Source organism: Branchiostoma lanceolatum, chromosome 14 (genome assembly GCF_035083965.1).
Source record: "Branchiostoma lanceolatum isolate klBraLanc5 chromosome 14, klBraLanc5.hap2, whole genome shotgun sequence".
NCBI classification, from domain to species: Eukaryota; Metazoa; Chordata; class Leptocardii; order Amphioxiformes; family Branchiostomatidae; genus Branchiostoma; species Branchiostoma lanceolatum.
In genome coordinates this window covers 6,550,685-6,572,855 of record NC_089735.1, presented here as the reverse complement: position 1 = coordinate 6,572,855, position 22,171 = coordinate 6,550,685, and the positions used below count along the sequence as shown (strand labels likewise).

General features: G+C 41.2%; 2 protein-coding genes across 3 annotated transcripts; one reads left to right on the top strand and one right to left on the bottom strand.

The window, feature by feature from the left end:
- Window positions 1-395: 395 nt before the first annotated feature.
- Window positions 396-8,051, top strand: LOC136448952 (dual adapter for phosphotyrosine and 3-phosphotyrosine and 3-phosphoinositide-like). 2 transcript variants are annotated; one of them, XM_066448704.1, is made up of 9 exons: window positions 396-504; window positions 1,710-1,832; window positions 2,202-2,335; window positions 3,518-3,666; window positions 4,770-4,817; window positions 4,952-5,014; window positions 5,337-5,422; window positions 6,213-6,300; window positions 6,860-8,051. In XM_066448704.1, exons 1-9 carry the CDS (start codon window positions 464-466, stop codon window positions 6,875-6,877), a joined length of 750 nt encoding a protein of 249 aa, XP_066304801.1. In that variant the 5' UTR covers window positions 396-463; the 3' UTR covers window positions 6,878-8,051. The 2 variants fall into 2 exon arrangements, with proteins under 2 accessions (XP_066304801.1, XP_066304802.1); XM_066448705.1 differs by lacking the exon at window positions 3,518-3,666 and adding an exon at window positions 2,805-2,944.
- Window positions 7,920-21,972, bottom strand: LOC136448950 (N-acetylated-alpha-linked acidic dipeptidase 2-like). The gene is made up of 17 exons (XM_066448700.1): window positions 21,615-21,972; window positions 19,256-19,529; window positions 15,708-15,830; window positions 14,729-14,909; window positions 13,895-13,994; window positions 13,397-13,492; window positions 12,989-13,074; window positions 12,664-12,783; window positions 12,265-12,350; window positions 12,026-12,089; window positions 11,638-11,705; window positions 11,176-11,318; window positions 10,629-10,719; window positions 9,884-10,148; window positions 9,448-9,529; window positions 9,193-9,285; window positions 7,920-8,715 (listed from the first exon to the last, which is right to left on the bottom strand). Exons 1-17 carry the CDS (start codon window positions 21,872-21,874, stop codon window positions 8,526-8,528), a joined length of 2,322 nt encoding a protein of 773 aa, XP_066304797.1. The 5' UTR covers window positions 21,875-21,972; the 3' UTR covers window positions 7,920-8,525.
- Between the last annotated feature and the right edge of the window lie 199 nt (window positions 21,973-22,171).

The window sequence follows — 22,171 nt, the reverse complement described above, 5'->3', positions numbered from 1 at the left end:
TCCGGGACAATGCACTACCCGCTCAAATAGAGTTCAATATAGTTGTTAGGGAATACCACATTTTGAAATATTTTAATCATTAGGCTGTTATCTTATATGTTGAAATCGTATTGGAAGGCAGTAGTATTTGAATTATGTATTATTCTATGATTAGTGGGTTCCCCAGGACTACCTGACTACTAAACGGTTCATCCCTAAACGAAACTGTTTCGCAAAGACCTGTGGGTGTTAGTCTCCGTAGCAGGCCTTTAGGGTTCATAAATATTGCAATTTGTTGGCTGATTACGACCATTTTCTTATTACAACGTTTTCAGCAACGTATGGATGTAAATTTTGCTGAAACCTGCAGCCATCAGAAAATGGAGTTATCGTCAGTAGAGAACGGAATATTGAATCGCGCACCGTGTGTCCTGGTAGTAGGGCCTGCTATGTAGGCTATCAACTTAATCATAGGGACTACTGCATGATGGCTGGGTTGCGGAACTTGGAAGTAGAGCAGTTAGAGTGAGTATTATCCCTGTTTCTGCGTGATAAAGTCGTTCAAATTTAGACACATGGTGCATGATTTGCCATAGATCTAAGTATATCCATTACGGTCTCTGAATACAACGAGTATTTGTCGCACAACCACTTTTTTTCAACCCGGAAGTGACATGACGGCAAAAGATGTCCGTTAGGTGTCGGCGCCCCCCTCCCCACTTTCGTGTTTGTTTTGTTAGCTTCTTGTAGTTTCTACTTGGGATGTTGATAACAGTGCATATCATCTTGTGTTACTGCTCTTGTGGTCCCAAATTGGCGGAAAATAAAGCATTTGAAAGAGCCCAACAGTTTTTTATGAGGAAACATGATATAGGCCACATATTAAAATGCCGGATGTTTGACCTTAATTAAGGTTCTCCACCATTTCTTAGAAAGTTAACGTTAGTCTTATACGCGACAAACGCTGAAATGATTTTTCTCCTTCATGGCCCAGGATTTGTGCTTTTTTTTAATCAGTTTGCCGAAACTTTAAGGAGGGTTTAAACTTAAAGTGAAAATGAAAGTGGCCTTGTTGTTGTTTAACTTGTTGACTCAGAACAAGTATTCAAAACTTACATATAGTCCCTACCTAGACCTCCCTTACACATGAAATTCCATGATATCAGGACTGGTGATATCGTGACCATGTCAGTTTTAACTGCCACGTGCACATAAAGAGGAATTTTATGGTTGTACGAAGGCTTTACTACACAGCTGTGGCACTGCAGCGTGAGGAAGTTTTATTGTAACTCATGAAAAAAACTTGTTGACTGTTGAATTTTTTATACGGCTAAATATTGGTCAAAAAAAGCAGAATATCCTTCACTCATATTCTAATAGATCTGTATTCTGTATCTATACAGCTGGTATAACCATGCAAGGAGGTTTAAATAGTCTTCCAGGCATGTGGCATGGCAGCAGCTGGTTATATTACACTCAACAACCTGTCACACCTAACCTTGGCTCTGTAATCTACTTGTAGCTGTAAGCGCTGCCGCTGTTAGAACTTAATTATATTGAGGATACTCCTTCAGTACTTGGTGGAATTATAGTTAATGATGATAGTTCTATAAGAATCCTGCTCTCAATTACTAGTACAAGTAGTAGAGATATCCAGATATATAAAGTATTGAATGAATGATAATTTTTGTGTTACTGGTATCATACCAATGTTTCTCCTCTATGTCTAGTTGGTACCATGGGGACTTGTCACGCCACATGGCAGAAGCCCTCCTCATGGCGAATGCGGAGGATGGAAGTTACCTCCTCCGCTCCAGTGCCACACGAGTTGGGGAATATTCACTCTCTGTCAAGTAAGCTCAGAACTTCCCCACGTTTCAAAACTCAATACAACTTTATAAGAATGTTGATTTCTTTTCTTGTTCTTTTTGTATAGAAAGAAGTGGTAAAACTAAAAGAATTGTCATTTATACTATAGAGTCATCTCCAGCTTTGAATTTATTTTCCGTCCCTCTGTTTTTGAGCACATTTTATTGATTTTCGTTGTTAAATCTATCATTTTAACGTTACGAAAAATACATTTTTATCAATTTCATGTCATTGAATTCAGATTTTTGGACAGACCGGATGACATTTTTTTCTGTCCCAATAAGCAAATTTCTGTCCCTGGCCTGGTGTATATCATGTTGCATTCATTGCCTATGTTTGATGTATTCTTCAAGGTGCAAAGACTCAGTAAAACACTTCCAGATTGGATGGGATGGCAAGCAGTATCAGTTTGGAATGGGTGTGTTCCAGTCTCTACAAGAGTTCGTCGAGCACTTTGCAAACCAACCGCTCATAGGTGGAGAGTCAGGTAATGAATGTATTTAAGTTTTAGGAAAGTGTCAAAGTATATGTAATCTTATTTTTGAATAAAACTACATGATGTATATAATAGTGCTGTGAAAAAATCATACAGAGGAAATGTATTTTGGGTAATGCCTCAGGGGCGAGTCTGATATTGAAGTATTGTGTACAGTTTGATAGTGTTTTGTATGCAGTTTGCAAGAATTTCAGGAATTGTACAGACATTTTTATGGAATGTCCGGACATGCATAGTTTTTGTTTTTGAGAAACTCCTGAGAATACTGTCCTAGAAAGAGGGACAAACCCTGATAATATCATCCTAGAAAGAGGAATATATGCATTTCAGGGGTCGCTATGTATACTGTATATGTGTATTGTATGTAGGGAAACTTTTAATCACTTTGGATGTTTGATATATTGTGTAAGTCCATCATCTGTAGTCTGATTTCTTTATCTTGCTGCCGAACCACCTGTAGGCTGTTGGGTTGTATTATTGAGGCTCCCCTATCCCCGCCAAGTGTTGGAACCATCAGTGTATGATAAGGTGGACATGTCCATGCACTGGGAGTCAGGCAAGACAGAGGATGATCTCAGAGCCAACACTCGAGCCCCATCTGTAAGTCCTAATGATAGGGGCACCTGTCAGTGTGATCCCTATGGGAGATGCCACTTCAATTGTTTTAAATGGACTCATTCATTTTAACAGTTTCTTCATCCCAAATTCAACTCTATCATTGCATTTTGACCTTGATGCCATTCAAATCATATGCTTGTGTCTTTCCAGGCAACTGTAGCTAAGTTTTTGGTAATCTGATTCATGCACCTAATGTCTATCACACAACCTCACAAGTGTACTTTGATGTAGATTGAAGTATATATGCTGAGGGATAGGCAAGGTCATGAAATATCCTATCAGATAGATCATTAAACATGCTCTTTACTGGCCTTGAATTTTGCAGAAATTGCCTCTTTTGGAGTAGTTGATAAGTGAATCATTACAAGATTTCCTTAGGGATTGAATGATCTAGTCCAATCAGATCTAGATGAGTCCACCTTTGTCTTTCTGAATACCCTGAGAAAGAGGACTAAACCATTGCATCTCTTCCACAGGGGTCACACAGAGACATGCCTACTGTAGTATAGTTCTGTTTGGTAGCATGACACATCTGACTCTTGCATCTGGCTGTAGGCATTCTGACAGTGCTGCGCCACCCCTATTCCCGCAAAGTCATTGAACCGGACGTATACGATACTGTCACCGTCCACGCGTCCCTCGGGCAGCAGGACAGCATAGCTGCAGCTCTAGCCACCTCCTCCTCCTCGACTAAGACTATTCCTGTGAGTCCACATTACGTCCCTACCAGACTCTGTATGTTGCTGGAAAAATAGTAGAAATTGGCCAAATGGAAAAGTTTATTGCAAGTTCTTGCCATGAGGCTAATTGCGAGTACATTTCACATGAAAAGGACAGACAATGGGGGACAATATAGCATGTGACTCACTCTAGTCTAGATACTGACAGTAAATTCTAACTCATTGGGTTCAACTTTTCCATAGAAATTAATGGGCCATAGAAGTCAACTAGGTTGCCGTAAATTTCAAACTGTATGTTGCAAATTATACTCCTATGGCCGGCTGACTCCTCTGGCACATTATTCAGTCTATTTGGCCAATTTCTACCACATGTATTTGTCCAGCAACCTATGGAGTATGGTAGAGACTAGTGTACATTGGCATATGTTTGATAATCACAAGTTTATTATTGAAAAATCACCTGGGAATTACAAAGCCTGCTAGAATCATACTCTCTTTTCTAATGATTGAAATGTAAATCTTTGATTCTACAGAAATGAAAATGGGATTTTCTTTACTGTTGATAAAGAAATGTTTTTCACCAAATTTTTTAGCTTCCTAGTACTGACCTATGACATGTTCCTTAGCACTCTTTTAGAAGAAAAACTAACTTTGCACTCTATTAGATTAGTATGATCTTAGACCCATTCCACAGCTCACCAATTTTAGTGGTGAGCTGTGGAATGGACTTGACAAAGGCAACTTTCTTGACTGTACATGTATTGATGCATAATGATTTATTTTTCGATTATCATTTCAAGCATTATTTTATCATGTTTTGTGTGTAGAGTTAATGCCAACGCATATAATATTGTTATCAGTGAAACGTCATATTGGTCATGGAAAGCTATCATAGAAATGTCATGCATGATTGGCTTTTAGGATGCTAATAGAATTTGTTTTGATCATAAAATTAATTAAAGTTAATTGTCATAGCTTAAATCTATTGACGCAAGACATTTTAAGTGTCATCTTCAATCAACACATGACAGAAGATTGAACTTTGGAATTGTTTACCTGAATTTTGATATGGCCAATTTGTTAATTTCTTTTACTAAACTCCTCTTGTTCTGTCCTTTATTTTCCAGATTGCATCTAAAGAGGGATATCTTACAAAGCAGGGATGGAATTTCAAGGTAAGATAGTAACAGATTTTCACCTTCAATCAAAAAATGTTTCCCTAGAGATGATACAACATGTCTATGTTCTTGTTCTACACAATGATGTTGTTTTTATATGAAGTTTCTGATGTTTCTTTCCTCTCATATAGTCCTGGAAAACCAGATGGTTTGTTCTGAAGGGAAATGAGATGAAATACTTCAGGGCAAGACTGGTATGTTTATCTGTCGTGTTTTTATCCCTATACTCCTTGTGTGTCGGTATGAATGTGTGTGTGTGTGTGTGTGTGTGTGTGTGTGTTTGTGTGTGCGTGTGTGTGTGTGTGCATGTATGCGTGTGTTTTTTGTGTGTGTGTCTGTGGTATTGGAACGGTCGCAAAGCAGTATGGGTAGGAGGATGTGGTGTTTTTAATTCTAGCTATTCAGTTAAGAATAACCAACACTTACATTTTCTCCACTTCATTCTTATGATACCTTTGCTCTCTTCCTTTTTCTGTCTCTTCTAAGTTGAGCCACATTGTTCATTGTTTTTAATAGGACACAGATGCCTTGAGAGTACTGGACTTAAAAACATGTACAGGAGTGGCTCCAGACTTCACCCAGAATAAGGCCAACTGTTTCAGGTTCGTTGTTGCATTCAGCATTTCATTAGTTGACTTGACTTGAAGTCTACCTTATAACTACAGATATGTGAGATTCAGCAGCCTAGCTCAGCTCGGGGATATTGTTTTTCAATGTTATTATTGGGTGATATTTAGCAAAAATCTTTTTTTTCCTGTAAAGTCTTTAAACATTTCAGCACAAAAGAGATTCTGCACAGTACACTAGACTGACCTGTCATCAATTTTGATTTGAATTTTGCTTCCTAGATTTATTGTTCAAATATAACCTTCTTGGTGAAGGTAATAACACTAAATTTACTTTTCCTGACACCATTTACATAATTCCTCTATAGCTGTTGCCCTGGGTTTCTTTAGTTGCTTTTTTTTGTTTGACGTTGATGATGACGTTCACCACCACAGGTGGCAAGGTGGTCTTGTGGTTAGGGTTGTTGACTGAGAACCTGGAGGTACTAAGTACAAATCCTTGACAGGTCCCAAAGTTGTGCCCTTGTGAAAGGCACTTCAAACCAATTTCCTCACTCAACTCAGGGTAAATGAGTACCTAGCTCCAGTTAGGGACGTCCCACAGATAGGACGTTAACTGGGGGACCTGTGTTTGATGAGAGCCACACTCCATGCACATTAAAGAACCCGCCACACTTATTGAAGTAGGGGCCATCCCCATGTGAGTTGATCAAATAAATCTGAATGAAAATGCAGCTTGTACTCTTCAGTACAAACCTGTTGTGTTGCGCCATGAGGCAGTTTAACAATTTGCAATACAAACAAACAAACTTGTACCTTCCCTCAGCGTGACGTTTCCCGGCCGTACGTTCTTCATGTACGCCAACACTCAGGAGGAGGCCAACGAGTGGATGAAGCTGCTCAAGTGGAAACTGGTAAGTAGCTTTTCATTAGGCCTCAACAAACTGGTTCTCAGATTTGCCGTTTCATTCTTGTGTATCTGTATGGCCGGTATAATCACCTACGGTATCTGTATCTGTATAGCCTTTATAACCAGCCGTGGTATCTGTATCTGTATAGCCGGTATAAACACTCTTGGTATGCTGGTATACCCGGTAGCCACCCTTGGCATCTGTATTGGTATAGCCAGTATAACCACCCTTGTTATCTGTATAGCCAGTATAACCAAGTCCTTGTCATCCTAGTTGTTGTAGGTTTTCCCTTTAGTAGCTAATAGTAGCTATTACCGTAATCTACACTTCTTTAAGAAATGATATGTGGTAATGGATAATGCATTAGAGAACATATTTGATGAATATACTGAGAATGAGGACATTGGCCACTTCTCCATGAAAGAAGAAGTTTCAGCAGTGTCATGGTAGTGGTCTTTTTATCATTAGTAGTCTCTGTATCTTGTAATGATGAATAAGGTCTTGTATAGTCACTGTTGAAATGAACCCATACACAACATTTATGATATCATTTGTCTTACAGGAACACAAGGGCCAGTGAGACCAACCAGGCTTTTTTCCAAGATTTATAAAACATACAATTCTCAACGTGCTGTACATTACCTGCTCATCCCAGATGAAGCATCTAGAAGTGCCTTATGTTTATTTATTACATTTATAGCAGAAAGTGCTGCATGTACTTCTTTGAAATTATGCAGAAATTTTGGGAAATAAAGAAATTCTATTTTTCTTAATCACAATATAAGCTACAAGAGCTGTTGGAAAAGGGAGGGGGGCATAAACCTGAGCAGTGGACCAGTCAGCTTTTACCACTCATATCTCAAGTAGATGATTTTATAAGACATAACCTAAGATCAAGGAAGTAAGATTTTAACCTCGAGCTCCTTGCTAAGATGCAGTGTAGATAGGAGTCAATCTTAGTTTAAAGACATGTTTTGCAGTTTTATTGTTAGTTAAGTACACGTAGTAGTAGTAGTAGTAGACTGGTTTATTTGTCATCATTTGACAGACAGGCCTCATGGCAGCCATTGCAAGGCTGAATTGCAAGGCTAAATACAACATAATTCATTGTTGTATAGTCTAGTACTTAGGCATGTTGTGTGTCTTTTGAGGTGAGGTTCAGCATAGAGAGTGACTGGGATGTACTCTGTAACACATGTACACTGCTTACCTCAATAGCACATGACTGTATCATAATCAACTGACCATTCTGATGCCTACATGCACAGTAGCTTCTGGCAGAACTACACTCACATATTATAAGTAAGTTAGCTGTTACAGTGTACTTAGTATTACTCTATTGTCTTTCTCTGTTTTTGTTTTGTTTACTATTAGTCTAAGACCCACTATTGCATGAAATTTCAATTTTTATCTTGTCATGAATAGATATATGAATACCATATGAGAGTGTGACTTTTGTAAGCATATCAGTTAAGGTAGGTTTTGTATTTCTGTCTGTAGGAATGTACCACTACCAGCCATACTTGAAAAAGAACACATTCAGTGATCTTTACATCTACAATCTTTATGGCAAAAATAATGTAATTCAATGGGACACAGTGTAATTATATCATCAGACTATGTATTGCATCATACAATGATGAAATGGGACGATGAATTTATTTTGATGCATGTGCTTCTCCACATAAGAACATACACGCTTTGTACATCCCAAGCATTATGCCTAATAAAGAAATTCAGTTTTTTCATGGTAACACTCCAAACCAGAAGTAATTCAGAAATGTGTGGAAAGTGACAAAACTCAGTAATGTAAGAAAAAACAGATTTGCATCTGTAGATGTTAGCCTTAGGCACTAACTAGATTATATTGGATGACATCCGCACATGCATCAATTTCCATCCGTTTCCAAAAAAAAAATTGTGCTAAAAAGCTGCAAAATAAGCAAATACATGCTTTAGATTGCAATGAAATATCAGCAAATGGATATCGTAGAATGCCACAATCCTTAAGTCAAAGAAGATGTGAAAGACCAGAAATAAAGAACTTATTGTTTTGTATACCATCTTGTTCTTCAGCTATTTGTTCAACCTTCCTGACCACTGAAAATTTCACAACTTTTTGGGCCCCACTTTGTTTTCTTTGCACATTTGCAGCAGTTTTGGGGTGCACAGAAGATGTCATCCATATAATCAAATCAGTAAGGCCTAATCATAATATAAGCTATGCCTCAGTCTGTACCAGCATCTTCTAGTATGCTTACTGCTGATTGGATGATGAAAGTTATGACTGACAGGCGTTTGTTGATGGCGTCCAATCGTTGGGCAGGATTCGCCATGCCTTCATCCAGGATGGCATCAGTAAGACTTGGGAAGGCGGTAGATGAGGAGTTAAATCTGCTGAATCCTGCTGCAACATGCCTGGGGTCATGGACAGTCATGATTAAAATCATACAAAAAGATCTGAATAAAGCACAAGAACCATCAGTGGCATGGTGGTCTTGTACTAAGGGTACCTGGCTCAGAATCAAGACTAGATGTTAGGTCTAGATCTCTCACAAGTTCCAATGTAGTGCCCTTGAGAAAGGCAATTATCACCAATTTCCTTGCTCCACTGATGTGAAAGTATGTACCTAGCTTTGGTTAGGGAAGTCCTTTCGAATGGGGTGTAAAGCTGGAGACCCAGTGTTTGAGGAGATCCACACCCAATGCACATCAAAGAACCCATCACACTTAACAGTTGGAATCCACCTCAGTAAGTGGACCAAACCAATGAATCCAGTCAGCACCTTATGCTTACTGTACAAATCTGTTGTGTTATGCCTTGAGGGTATTTACCAGTTACACAAAACAAAGAAACAGACATGCTACTGCTATGATGTCACATAGCAAACATACCAGAGGAAAGGTGGTCCCGGCAGGCCTAGTGGGTCGATGAACGCTCGCTCCAGGTACAGCAACTTGTCGTTTAGAGCACGGACCTCCAGGGGGCTGTAGAATAAATATGATATTACAGACATATTTCTGTCTTTAATTGGACAAACAATGATGCATATTACTTTGTTTTAAGTGAAGTCTATCACACTGATATGAAAAATTCAGCTGTTTTTCCAGTTTCATACGACCTCATCAGAGAATGCAAATGCAACCTACTTCAGTTTGTTGACATCTCCAGTCTTCCTGTCCAATCTCACTGCAGCAGAAGTGAAGTTGGTGACTGCTGATTCAAGATAGTCTGTCAGAACAGAAAAGAAGAAAATGTCTTTTTACCTAACATCATATTTTACAAGAGCAAATTGAATGAAGAATACAGTTAAAATTAGAATGATCTAATAGCGAGCGCTCAATTATCTCCAAGGTCTTCAAATGATCATTCCATGACTATCATTTTGATGATTTCAATGATCTTTATATAATCTCCAAGGTAAACAATGGCCCCTCAACAGGAATCATTCAATGAATGAAGACAATGGTGTCAATGACCTTCGGAGTCAATGATCTTCAAAGTCTTCCAATGGTCTTTCAATGATTTTGTTTGCTCACCGATTGACCGACGGACTGTTTCTGTTTTACTGCAATAGTACCTTACCAAGGGAGACACCTTGCGCTGTCAGCATCTCGCCATGTTCTGTCCGCACACCCGTCAGATAGGCCTGCAGTTTGTCCGCAAACGCCAGGAGGTCAAAAGGTATGATCATGGAATCGGCGAGGAGACGCACTGTTTCTATGGCAACCCGAGCCACTGCTTGGTGAGCCTTGAAGTCGGGGTCAATAAACCGTTTGACGTAGTCAAAGGTATCGAAGGCCGTGTGGTAGGCAGGGTAGATGGGCACTGGCTGGACACCTGGCTTCTCCTGGATACAAAGTCAGTCTTTGTTCACACATGTTATAGATCATCATTTTCCTACGCAGGGCTTCGCCCGCGGCCTATACAATATACTAGTACCTTGGGCGGCTCTGCTAAAACGGGCTGACGTTTCCAGTTTTGTGGGCATGGCCCCTAATCAGTAGTCAGCCAATCAGAAAATCGGCTTTACCTCAAGAAAAGGCGATTCTCTGATTTGCTGATAGCTGGTTACAGGCCACGCCAACGAAAGTGGAAACGTCAGCCCGGTATAGTAGAGCCTCCCAAAGGTAACGTTATATTGTATAGGCCACGGGTGGGACTATGCGTAGGAGAATGTAGATTATATGAACATGGACAAATTTCAAAATTTGGGCAGAGTTGCTAAACAATCCGTCAAAAGGTTTGTCTAACCAAAGAAGCTTATCACTTAACCAGCACGATCACATGTACTCTGTTGCTATACCGGCAGAAATTTAGGGATACTCACACGATTTTGAACAAACATAAGATCAACAGAGGGAATTCCCAGTCGGTGGTAGAACACGACATAGTCACTGCCACGACCCATTTCCAGGTACCTGAAAAAAAGCAAAATAAATCTAAATTCAAAAAGGTAAGTACTTTTGATCCAATAGCATATGTCCGCACGTAGATAGTGTTCAACGCCAAGAACAGTGTGTTTAGTTGTTTGGATGGTGTTCAGGATTAGTCTTACAGGGACATGTCTGTTTGCCTGCGTGTGGATGGCGTTCAGCACCAAGGACAAGTGTATTTATTACTTGTGTGTAAATGGTGTTCAGCACTAAGAACAGGATCGTTTATTTATGTGTGGATGGTGTTCAGCACTAAGAACAGATCCTACCATATATGTGCATGTGTTTGATGTCACGTAAATAGAATTTAAAAACAACAGAGACTTTTCTCATCATTGTTTTTATTCTTAAAATATGACATTCTTTAGCCTTCGTGCTTGTACCATCTTGTCCAAAAATGAACATCAAAAGATCGAATGAGTTCTATTTTGGACACGTTACCGTGGGCTTCCAGCTGGGTGTCCGTTGACAGCTGGTGTATTTTCAACCATAGTCTCGTACAAGGTCTTCTCGAGGCCCGTCCTCTTCCCGCGAGACTTCCTGTCTCCCACGTCCGATACCAGGCTACTTTCATGAGATGGTACCTGAGACACGTATTCAAGACTTTAACCCTTCTAACGCCTTGCTCTGTGTCAACCTTATAAACAGGCAATGTCTTCCTAACAAGTATCATCCGGAAGCAAACATTTTCAATTCTATACAGTCGTATATGTTTATATCATCAGAAACAAAGTAACCTTAAATGAGACGATTCGCAAATTAAAAATATCATAATTTCTGTGTTAGATAACGGTAACAAAAGCCCATGGCACATTGGGTTCACATAGGCCAGGTATCATGGTTATTTGACAAGAAATCCGAAATGTTCCATTGTCATTGTGAACATCGTGATAGAACACGTACCTTCTTAGTAGCATCAAATGTAGCTTTCTGCAACAACTTGCTGCCTCGAACCCGCATGGTGTCATTTGCTGGAAAGTACCTATTGAATAGTCATTACAAGCCTTGATATGTTGTCTTCACCAAGTTCATTAGTTATTCACATATACGTTTATCTGTACATGACCAATTCTGTACTTCGTTTACTCAATACTGTGCATTTAACAGGCAATATGTGAACGGGCTATCTTAAGATAGTTTCAATGATTTGCTGTCAAAACATATTTCGATTGAAAACCATTTCAAAATGCTCAACATTTAGGTTCATTCTGTACAGTATTTAAGCTTTGCATTTAAGAGATCCGCGGCAGTTGTTGGGTGGGTCAAAACAACCATATTGATGTTAACGTACCCATGACAGCTATATCCACGTTTATGTAGGCTACAGCTCTTTGTGTCAAGGTCTTCACATATTCCTGAAACGACAAAAAGATAGAGAGGTATTGTATTGTTCTCTGGTGTGCCATACCATAATATACGCACTATGTTCATAAAAAAGAACCATTGTTGAATACATCGCCAGACTAAAATGATACACATCATTACACATGTGTAAAGTTCTGACATAGCTCAAGACGTGAAATCGCACACCTCTGCCCATTCAGTCGATCCAATCAAACCGAATTCTTCCGAACCCCAGCTCCCAAATACTATGGTTCTCTTCGGCCTCCAACTTCCTACAAAGAGTGGTGAATGGGAAATATAATTGTATTGCTTGAGTTAAAAGAAAAATAAATGACACGTAGCAGACAATGCTAGGCATATCACATTGGCCTACACATGGTTAATTTTACATAAGTTACGTCATCGACGCAATCGACTTTTGCACCCCTCCTTCCAGCGATATTTGCCCTCAGAAATGGTGGCTTTGAAACATTTTGTTGCACAATGTACTACATCAAAGGCCACAGTTGAGTCAAATTGACCTCATTCTAAAGGAAGCTTTTATTAACTGGTTACTAAAATTTCTACAACAACAGAAAGTCATACCGGACTTGACGAGGGCCCCGAGGACCCGAGTGATCTCCATCATGCAGGCGGTGCCAGACGCCGGGTCCACCGCACCATACACCCAGCCGTCACGGTGGTTTCCGTACAGAACGTAACGATCTTAAACAGATTCGCAATAGACATCTTTTCACAACTGGAGATACGTAAAATTACCACGAAAATGTTTCATTTTTTTTCTTTACTATTGTCGATGTTTCTTGGCTGGATCATCTTGAATATCTGTGCCGTTAGAACTATGTCTAGAGTACGCTCAGCGCATGGAATACTAGAGCCCCCTAGCGGAGAGGATCACCCAATGCATTACCTGGTTCCACGCTCCCCCTGATGGTACCGATGACGTTGTAGGTTCTCCTCAGTACGTTCTGATTGGTCACCTTCAGGTTTACCTTCCTGGGATTGATACAGCACAGTCTTGTACGACAACATGACCATTTGCAAAGGAACATATGATCCTATAGAAATACTGTAAGGTATTCATTGATAACTTAGGATACGTGAGATAGAGTCTTGATAAATGCTCTCTGTGAGGAAGCTCACATTTTTAAAGACCATGACATTTCGTCGTATCTAACTCCTTCCTTATAATCGCTTTAGTACAGTGTGTGTGAGAGAGGGAAAGGCAGAGAGAGAGAAAAAAATCCACCCACACACTAAGTCACACAGTGACACACACACACACGCACATAGCATACACCACATGTGCACAGCCGACCTGTTGGCGTACGGTCCCACAAAGCCCGGTCCCACCGAGTAGTTAAACCCCAGTCCGCCCTGCCAGTCACTGGGAGCCGCTGGGCCGGACATGTGTCTGTCAAAAATACAAGAACTCGCGATCAGTCAAGAAAAACATGACAAACAACAACAATGTCTATTTGATCAAATAATTTCTTTCACTGGCCTCCTTCGCAAACCTTCTAAGTTATTTTTCGATTGGAGCACAGATTGTGATTTTCACCGTGAGCCAGGTTTTCTAATGTCGGGGGAGATCGTTTCCACGCGCCTAGAATGTCTGCTTTCTCTCTTTCTGCATCCTCAAAAGCAATAAGGAAAACGCGCACGAAAACAATCTTCCCCGGTATTAGAGAACTTGACTCATATTGTAAATCACAAATCAGTGCCCTACCCCCCCCCCAATAAACGACGGCCGCAGATAGACGGTCTGTGAAGGAAGCTAGCTTTTATTACCAGTCGAAATGTTCGTACTGTTCACCTCATAAGTGTGGCAGCGTCCTCCCATCCTATTGGCTGAGTGGGGATGGATGCCAGGCCAGTTGCTGTGATGTTGTTGATGTCTGTACGGTAGGCGTATTCTGTGGCGTAATATAAAGACTGGTGAGCTGAGCGTACACTTTCATAACGTACAACTACCAATCAAGTACCTTGGTTACATTGATTGTCAACATCTCATCAGTGGAGATGAAGTTTTATCAACCCTTGTGACAGATACCCCGTCACAACCAATGAGGGACCAAAAAATAAAATCATCGGTCATTGAGATCATAGAAGGATCTTGGAGAGATCGCTGGGCGACCTTGTAGGTCATCAATCACTCACTGAAAGACCGTTGAAAGTTCTGTCAATGTTCACTCAATGGCTCGCCTCTGTGGAGTCCCTGATTAACCCTACTTTGTACTTCGTGGTTAGCGTTCAGCACCAAGGACATGTCTGGTTTTCTGTGTGGGGATGGTGTTCAGTACCATGACAGGTCTGATTTCTTGTGCGTGGATGGCGTTCAGCACCAAGGACAGGTCTGATTTCTTGTGCGTGGATGGCGTTCAGTACCAAGGACAGGTCTGATATCTAGTGTGCAGATGGTGTTTAGCACCAAGGACAGGTGTATTTACTTGTGTGTGAATGGTGTTCAGCACCAAGAACAGGCACGCCTGTCCTGTAGCACCAAGGACAGGCGTGTTACATCTAATTATGCTGTTAATAAGCAATCACAAGCAACGGGAAGATATATCATTCGAGCGTTTGGTACTGAGGACGCACTGCCTTGATTATCATACCGAGATTTAAATGATTACAAGTTTTACAGTTTTACCCTTTGCCGGGTATCCAGGTGTCAAGAGATCCCCGTAATCGCCGTTAAGGGAGCCGCGCTGCACGCCTGATCCCGACAGGAACCAGGTTTCGGGGTAGTTCGGACCGTCAGGGTTCCCGTAGTCTCCCGGGTCCGAGTACACGATGACGCCTAGAGCTCCGAACTTTTCTGCGTTCACCGCCTGGTAAAAAGGACATAGGATTCTTATCTGCATGGGAGCAAACCAGGAAGCCTTGAACTGGTAAAATATTATGATGATTCTGATGATCTTCAAAGAGACGTTGGGAGGGAAGGGAAGATAGGAATGTTTTCTGTCTCTTTATTTGTTAGTTTGTTTGTTTGTTTGTTTGTTTGTTTGTTGTTGAATAGTTTGAATTTGATACTCAATCCTTTGATGGTGTCATGTAAAAACACGTGGCATCCAGAACGCGTTACAATTTACCGCCTATTCTAACATATGCTCGAAAATTAATGGCATGTAGGCATTTCAATGGATGTGCTATAACGTCACATTTCCCCAAAGAATGATCAGACAAGACAAGTCGTATGGTAGATTATAACAACACCGTTGAAAGTTTTGAGTTATATGTTAAGCGAGATATATGTTCTGAAAAGCTTCGGTCAGATTCACTCAAATAATCTTCATTAACTTATAAACTCTAAGTACACAACAGCTAAGAGCCGTAATGTTCGTATGTAGGTTCATCTGGTACGGTTATAGGCAAGTTATAAATCTACACGTTATTTCCGAACACAAAGTAAAGCGTCTACAGAGACGGGGGCCGGTACCGACTGTCGGGGACCTTTGACCCGTTGATGATGTCACACTTCTGCTCAGGCAAAGTGACGTAGGCTTTGGGTTAAACCAACTTGACAAGGACCAGAAGACTGGTCGAAAGCTTGTTGGTAAGCGCTTTACTTTGTGTATGGGTATAGCATGTAAGTTTATTACTAAGCCTTAAGGATGAAATGTCCTTACCTTGTCCCCACGACCTACCCCACCGTACTTGACGATGACGATTTTTCCCGCCAAGTCCACACCTTGGTCCACTAGATACTGGAAATCTTCCATGGAACCGTGGTTGGCGAATACCAGGTCGCCCTTGGGGTAAAATAGAAAAATGGCAGCCAGTCAATCTATGAAAGGAAGCGCCAGCAAAACCTTACAAACATTAAAGTAAGGCCACAGCAAGTAAATCTTATGGATAACACCAACGCGCGCACTGTCATTGATTTTCATAAAATTAGAAAAAAACTAGAAAGGCAACATTTGCGAGCAAATACAGCATGTTTAGCCATACTCCTCGCCATGCAAAAAATGGACTCTCCCCAAATAACAATGGACCATTCTAAAATACTTGCACTAAAAAAATGAATCACCCCAGTCCAAAACTGAGTCTTCCAGTAGCACCTCAACACAATATGGACCAGTCCACAACCATATCCACTAATTGATTAACACTTCTGCTAAAGAATGGACTTTTTCATAATCATTCCAGCTCAAAATTGAAAGAAATAATTAAAGAATCCTCCCCTTGCAAGAATGGGATATTCCGTGCCATTTCCATGTAAACCAGTCGAAAAATATCCGCTGAAAATTACACTCTTGCGCATAATCAACCCAGTTCAAAATTGAATTAAAAAAGATCAGCCCCAGGGAAGAATGAAGTTTTCCATAGTATACATATGAAGATTTGACAGGAGACGAAGGAAATGACCAAAAACAACATATTTGGGTCAATTCAAAGTCACCGAGAGGGTTTTAATATAATATTTGTAATATGTTTGAACTATTTTGATTAAAAGAATGTCTAAGTCACAACAGTTCTAAAGTGTTCAAACAATTAGAATTGAAACTTATAACATGTTTGAACTCATTTCACATACGTTGGAAACATTTCGAACGTAACTAAACAAAAATCTCTTTATTTAGAACAGTTTCAAACCATCTATCCAAATGTTTCAATGTTCGAACAATTTGTAACAAAAGATTTTCACAATGGACCGATCCAGTTCGAACACAATAAGCCCCGCCCCCTGTTCTATTTCGAATAGTCCGTCAAAAACAGCTCTTGACGAACAAAAACGGCCACGCGCGCATAGCTGTCGAATATGCAGACTGTCTTCTGTTGAGCTTTTTTGGCTCTGAAACCCTTTCAGAGCGGACCAAATAAAATGGTATGCCTTCTTTGTGGACGGATGTATCCACCGAGTAGGGTTGTTTTAAGGAGGGGGTAAATGTATTTACGGTGAGGGCGTTATGTTTTCGGTCAATGCGGAAGCGGGTTGCGTCGCATAGCATCACCTTGTTGGTGATCATCAGTGCCCGATTTTTGACAAGCAGCCGATGCACGTGTAAAACAGGGTACGTATATCTGTGACAGGGTTCCCACTGCGTTGACTGCATGAATTGCAGCTGCATGTCCTTTAGTAATTAACTATCAAAATGCAATTCTTTTACTTACCGTGTCGCATTCATATTAATCAGTTTCATACACAAGTACAGAAGAGGCGGAACTCTGTACTAGCGGACTTTGTAGTTGTTGGCAATATGTTTCAAGCTCCCTCCTCATGAGTGCCCGAGCTATTTTCTTTTTCATTTCGTTTTTTTCCTGAGCTTACATGCAGCCAATACAGTGAAAAACCTGTGACACATGTACATACCCTGCTTAACACGTGCCATTTCTGTCCAGCTAGCGCTGTTCTTGACGGAGGTATTCCAAATAGAATAGGGGGTTCCATATGTTCGATATGGTGTTCGACTGGATCGGTCCATTGCCCTCATAAACGAAGGTGCTAAGTCCTCCTGTGTGTTTCTGCCTATTTTCGGTGGCCGCGCTAGACCACCAGCGGATTTGTTTTGACGGAGCGTCACCCGCGCGCGACGATGTACACTGTTCGGCACCGCTAATATCCGGCATTTTCCCGCTCCAAAACACTCCACAAGACCCACGTTTTTAGTGTTTTGCCTCTTGTGCAACACGATTCGATTTGCATTACTAACGGGACGAAAATGATAGAAAAAATTCACCCCGTCCCGGCGTCCGTCCCAAAAACATGAACGACATGAAAATATATTTTCTTACAGATTCAATCACAAAAATCAACAGCATGGGATTCCAAATTTTCGCAACGGCCGACCATTTATCATGGTTGAACTTCCTTCCAAGGCGTGCGATAGATAAACATTCCCGGCACATAATAGTCACTAGTACCAGACTAACGCAAGCTCATGATGATAATAGGGAGAAAGTTTGTCAGTGAAGTTTGGCCACCAGAGGGTACATTCATTTAACGTTACAAGCTAGCGCAAAGGGGCGAATCATTGACCTTACCGGGGACTGACTCTACTGGCCTAATCATTCCTTTTTTGCCGAATTCTACGATCCATACGCCCGTACGTAGGACATGTAGGAAGGCACCGCCTACCACCCGCCTTTGATCATGTATGAAGTCGGCGGCAGAGAGAGATCATCAATCAATTTTGACAGGAGTGTCGCGCCAGTCTGAGGAGAAACGATCTCCCGTGTTGTGTTGAAGAATTTGGAGTTTGAAAATATCTGGAATAACTAATGCTAGAATAAACATTCACAAAATCATTGATTTAACTTGTTTTCTGTTATAAAATTTCCTAAACTGCAATTTAACCACTGAGTTTAAGGGAACATGGTGTTTTCCCGATAATCACGCTGAATGTTTATGTCCGGTCTTTCCTCCTCGTAAGCAGACTTCAAGCTTGGCCAGGTGCAAGGCACTCGGGGTCAATGACCTGTAGGTCATATGTAGTATTGAAAGTGACAGAAGTGGCAAATATTGTCAAGAAAGCCCAAAATAAATCGTTTTGAATATATGTATGCCAAAAATGGGAATGTAGTCCTTTAAATATTTGTTCAAGCCACATATACAGCAAATTTCAGGTCATTCGGTTGAAATACAAGGGCGCAGGAGGCCAAGATATGCTAAAAATAGCCTAAAAACCTCAATAAAATCACTTTCAAGGTCAATATCAAAAAAAGGAAAAGAACGTACATTGGTTTTTGCCTACATTACCTCTGTACCAAATTTCAGGTCATTTGGTCAAAAAATGACAGAGATGAATCGATTTGAAGATTTGACAGGAGAAGAAACATGAGAGAAAACAATATGTTGAGCCATACTTATGGCTAAACATAATTAATGATTCCAGTGGTAGCGTTGAGTGCACCTGTAGAAGCAACATTAGCGTTGTAGCCTTGAGCGTAGTTGTAGAAGCGACACCAGCGAGGTAGCCTGAAGTGCAGTCGCCATCTTGGTAAGTGATGCTAGTGTCACATTAATTTCGTGAATACAGGTATGAAGGACAGGTTAGCTTTGATACCAACTTTTGTCGCTTTAATTGTTGTCTCTATTTTGGAAATTAAGGTATCCTGTTTTTTGGCCCATCATGTTTTTTTCGCGCTCTCGCCTTAGATTTGAAGCCCACAGAGGATGTCATCTATAAAGTAGATTAGTGTACTCCAAGTGTTCCACATGTATCTGTTCCCTTACCTCGGCCTGTCCAGGCGGGGAGTAGGCGCTGTAATACGTGACGGCGTCAGGGTCATTCTCAAACCCTTCCTCTATCCTCCTGCCGGTGAAAACAACGGTTCCGTTTTCTGTCGTCATGGTAACGGTGTTCGGAGTCGTCGGATAAGACAAGGCGACGTCATATGGCGTCAGCATCACGTGATCCAACCCATTAGCCAACCACCTGTCCCGGATGTATTGGGCGCCTTCAAGGTCGGCTTCAGTACCGGCAAGGCGGGTATTCTGAGTGAGAAGCCTTGAAAATACAAAATAAAAACTTTCGTCGTGCCAAAAGAACTTCCCTTCAGTATACAAAGCACAAAGTAAAGATAAACTAGATAAAGAGAGAATGCAAAGAAAGGAACGCAAAGTGATCACAAGCTAGGCCTCTTCACTTAAGTTGTGTCAACTAGGCATGTCAACTAGTCGCCTTGCGGGGAGCCCGCCCTTTCTAAACTTACTTAACCACTTTATTGTTCAATGGAAAATTTGAACATTTCAAAACAATCCACACAGCTGTTTGCCTCTTCGTGTCATCTTGCCATTTGGATGACAAGCAAATATGTGAACAAGGCTCAGATAAGATTGGAATAACAAGTAGCCTGGTAACTATACCATCGGGAGCTCTGCGGTATTTCTATGGTGCTGGGGGTGTTGTCCGCCCGACCAGGCCTATTACCGCACGCCGGGGCATTTCTACGGTCTTAAACATTTCTATATGCAGAACCGAGGTAACTTCAGCACTCTCCTGGGTGGTGCGTTTATCCTGCAGTTATTCTAACCTCGAGGTCAGTATCTGACAGAAACACGGTTCGAGGTCGAATGTACATGTAGCCTATGCTAGGCCTGGGTGCCAGCCTACTTACTACCGGGGGCTGCCATACTCGCTCCCTCAAAAAGGTAGATAGCCTGGCACCCAGGCTGGAACAAACAGACAAAGCTAACACAGCCAAAGACAAGGTCGGCCACCAGAAGGTCCCAAAATCGACCTTGACTATCGAGTTCACAACACCTACTCACGCACTGCTATCGCGATATTCCGCCAGACACGCACGCGCACAAACACGCACACAGACAAAAAACAAGCACAGTAAAAACTGTACCTCCATTTTCCATGGAGGTAACAAGAGAATGGGTTTTAACACAGGTCATTCCTGCAGTTCTTCCTCAGACAAGTTCTGGAGCACGCTTTATGAAAATCACCTGTTCTCTTCAGTGTTTACGGACCCCCCAGTGTGAACTCACGGCGCTGCCTTATTAACCCCAATCGCACACTGCAAGATCAAATCTGTTTTTGGTTTAAAACCTATTTTCACGGCGAAAATTAAGTTCTTAAAATCAACAGACCTTGGCCAGTCGTAAGGCCACAATAAGTTAATTTTATGGATGACATCCACGTGAGCACTGATTTTCACCAGATTTCTGGAAAGAAAAAAACACACGAGAAATTTCGTTCCCTCCGGCAATGGTACAAGAAAATAGCGAAAATGGAAAGACAGTCATCTTGTGGTAGCCTTGAGTGTACTTGTATAAGTGACACTAGTGAGGTGCCCAGGAGTGTACATGTAGTTGTAGCTGTAGTGAAACTAGCCCGGTAGTTGTAGAGGTGACGACACTAGCGTGGTAGCCTTGAGTATAGGTGTAGAAGTGACACCAGTGTGCCGGGTAGCCTTGTAGCCTGAGTGCCAGCCTCCGTAGTGACCGCTGGCTCAAAAAAAATCGCTTGCTAGTAGCCTTGAGTATACTTGAGTGTTCCACAAAATTGACAACACGTGTCAACTTCTGCACTTCTTGAATATAGGGATAGAAGACCTTTGGCTGTGATACCCGATGTTTTGTCGCTTCAGTTCTTGTTACATCGTTTATGTCTTCAATGAAAATTTAGGCATCTTGTTTCTTTTGTCCGCCTTGTTTTATTTTTTCGCACACTCAGCGCATTAGATTTGGAGTCTGCGGAGGATGTCATCCATAAGATTTATCTGCTGTGACGTAATTATGATTTTTGGACAATATGGTCATAACAACACGCATACAAGACTGTGCTTAACAAACATTTCAACTTGAACTGTGAATAAGATCATGGTATTAAATACCAGCATCAGCTTCGTTCGATTTTCCACCTGACGTACTGAAAGAGAGGAACGTCCCTAAGCGAGAGAAGCGTCCTGTTGTTCCAAATACTGTTCGTCTGTAATATTTTTAAATAAACAGTGAATATTATATTTCCCACAATCTTAAACCACATCGATCTACACTGTACCTTGGCTTGGGCGCTCGCAGAACGTTAAGTTGTATCACTAAATGTTTCCATATGTAAAAGTTGTAAGTATTGGTCTATTACCGGAGATTTTCCTCTATATTGGCTGCGCTGATGTCGTCTATGAGGCGTTGACTGACCCAGCTCGGCCCTTCATGAGTCAACATGTACTCCCAGCTGTCCGTGGGGAGGGCGGTGCCACCTCGAGAAAAGTACCCGATGATAACTCCCAAACAAACTCCAAGAACGGCTACAAGCCCCACGATGGCAAGATGCTTCCATGAAGAAGAGAGAAACTGTCTCTTGTCGACTTTACGGTTCCCGTCTTTAAAATCTACATCCATGGCGTCTCACTAGGCTACGAAAAAATGTACCCGGAACCTGTGTAAATTTGTATTGTGTATACAAGAGCCTGCTATGTACCGTTTAACCCCTTTCACTCGACACACGTACATGATTTGTGAGGCTAGTACTCAGGCTACACTGGGCGGTGCAAACGGCGTAAGGTGGTTTCAGTCAGATCATGAAAGAGCTTTATGTTGTTTCATCATTTCCGCAAAACAGCACAAAAATTGGTCCAATGGTTCTTCCTTCGGGGGGTTGATATTTTGACGTTATCTACTATCAGCTCATTCATCACC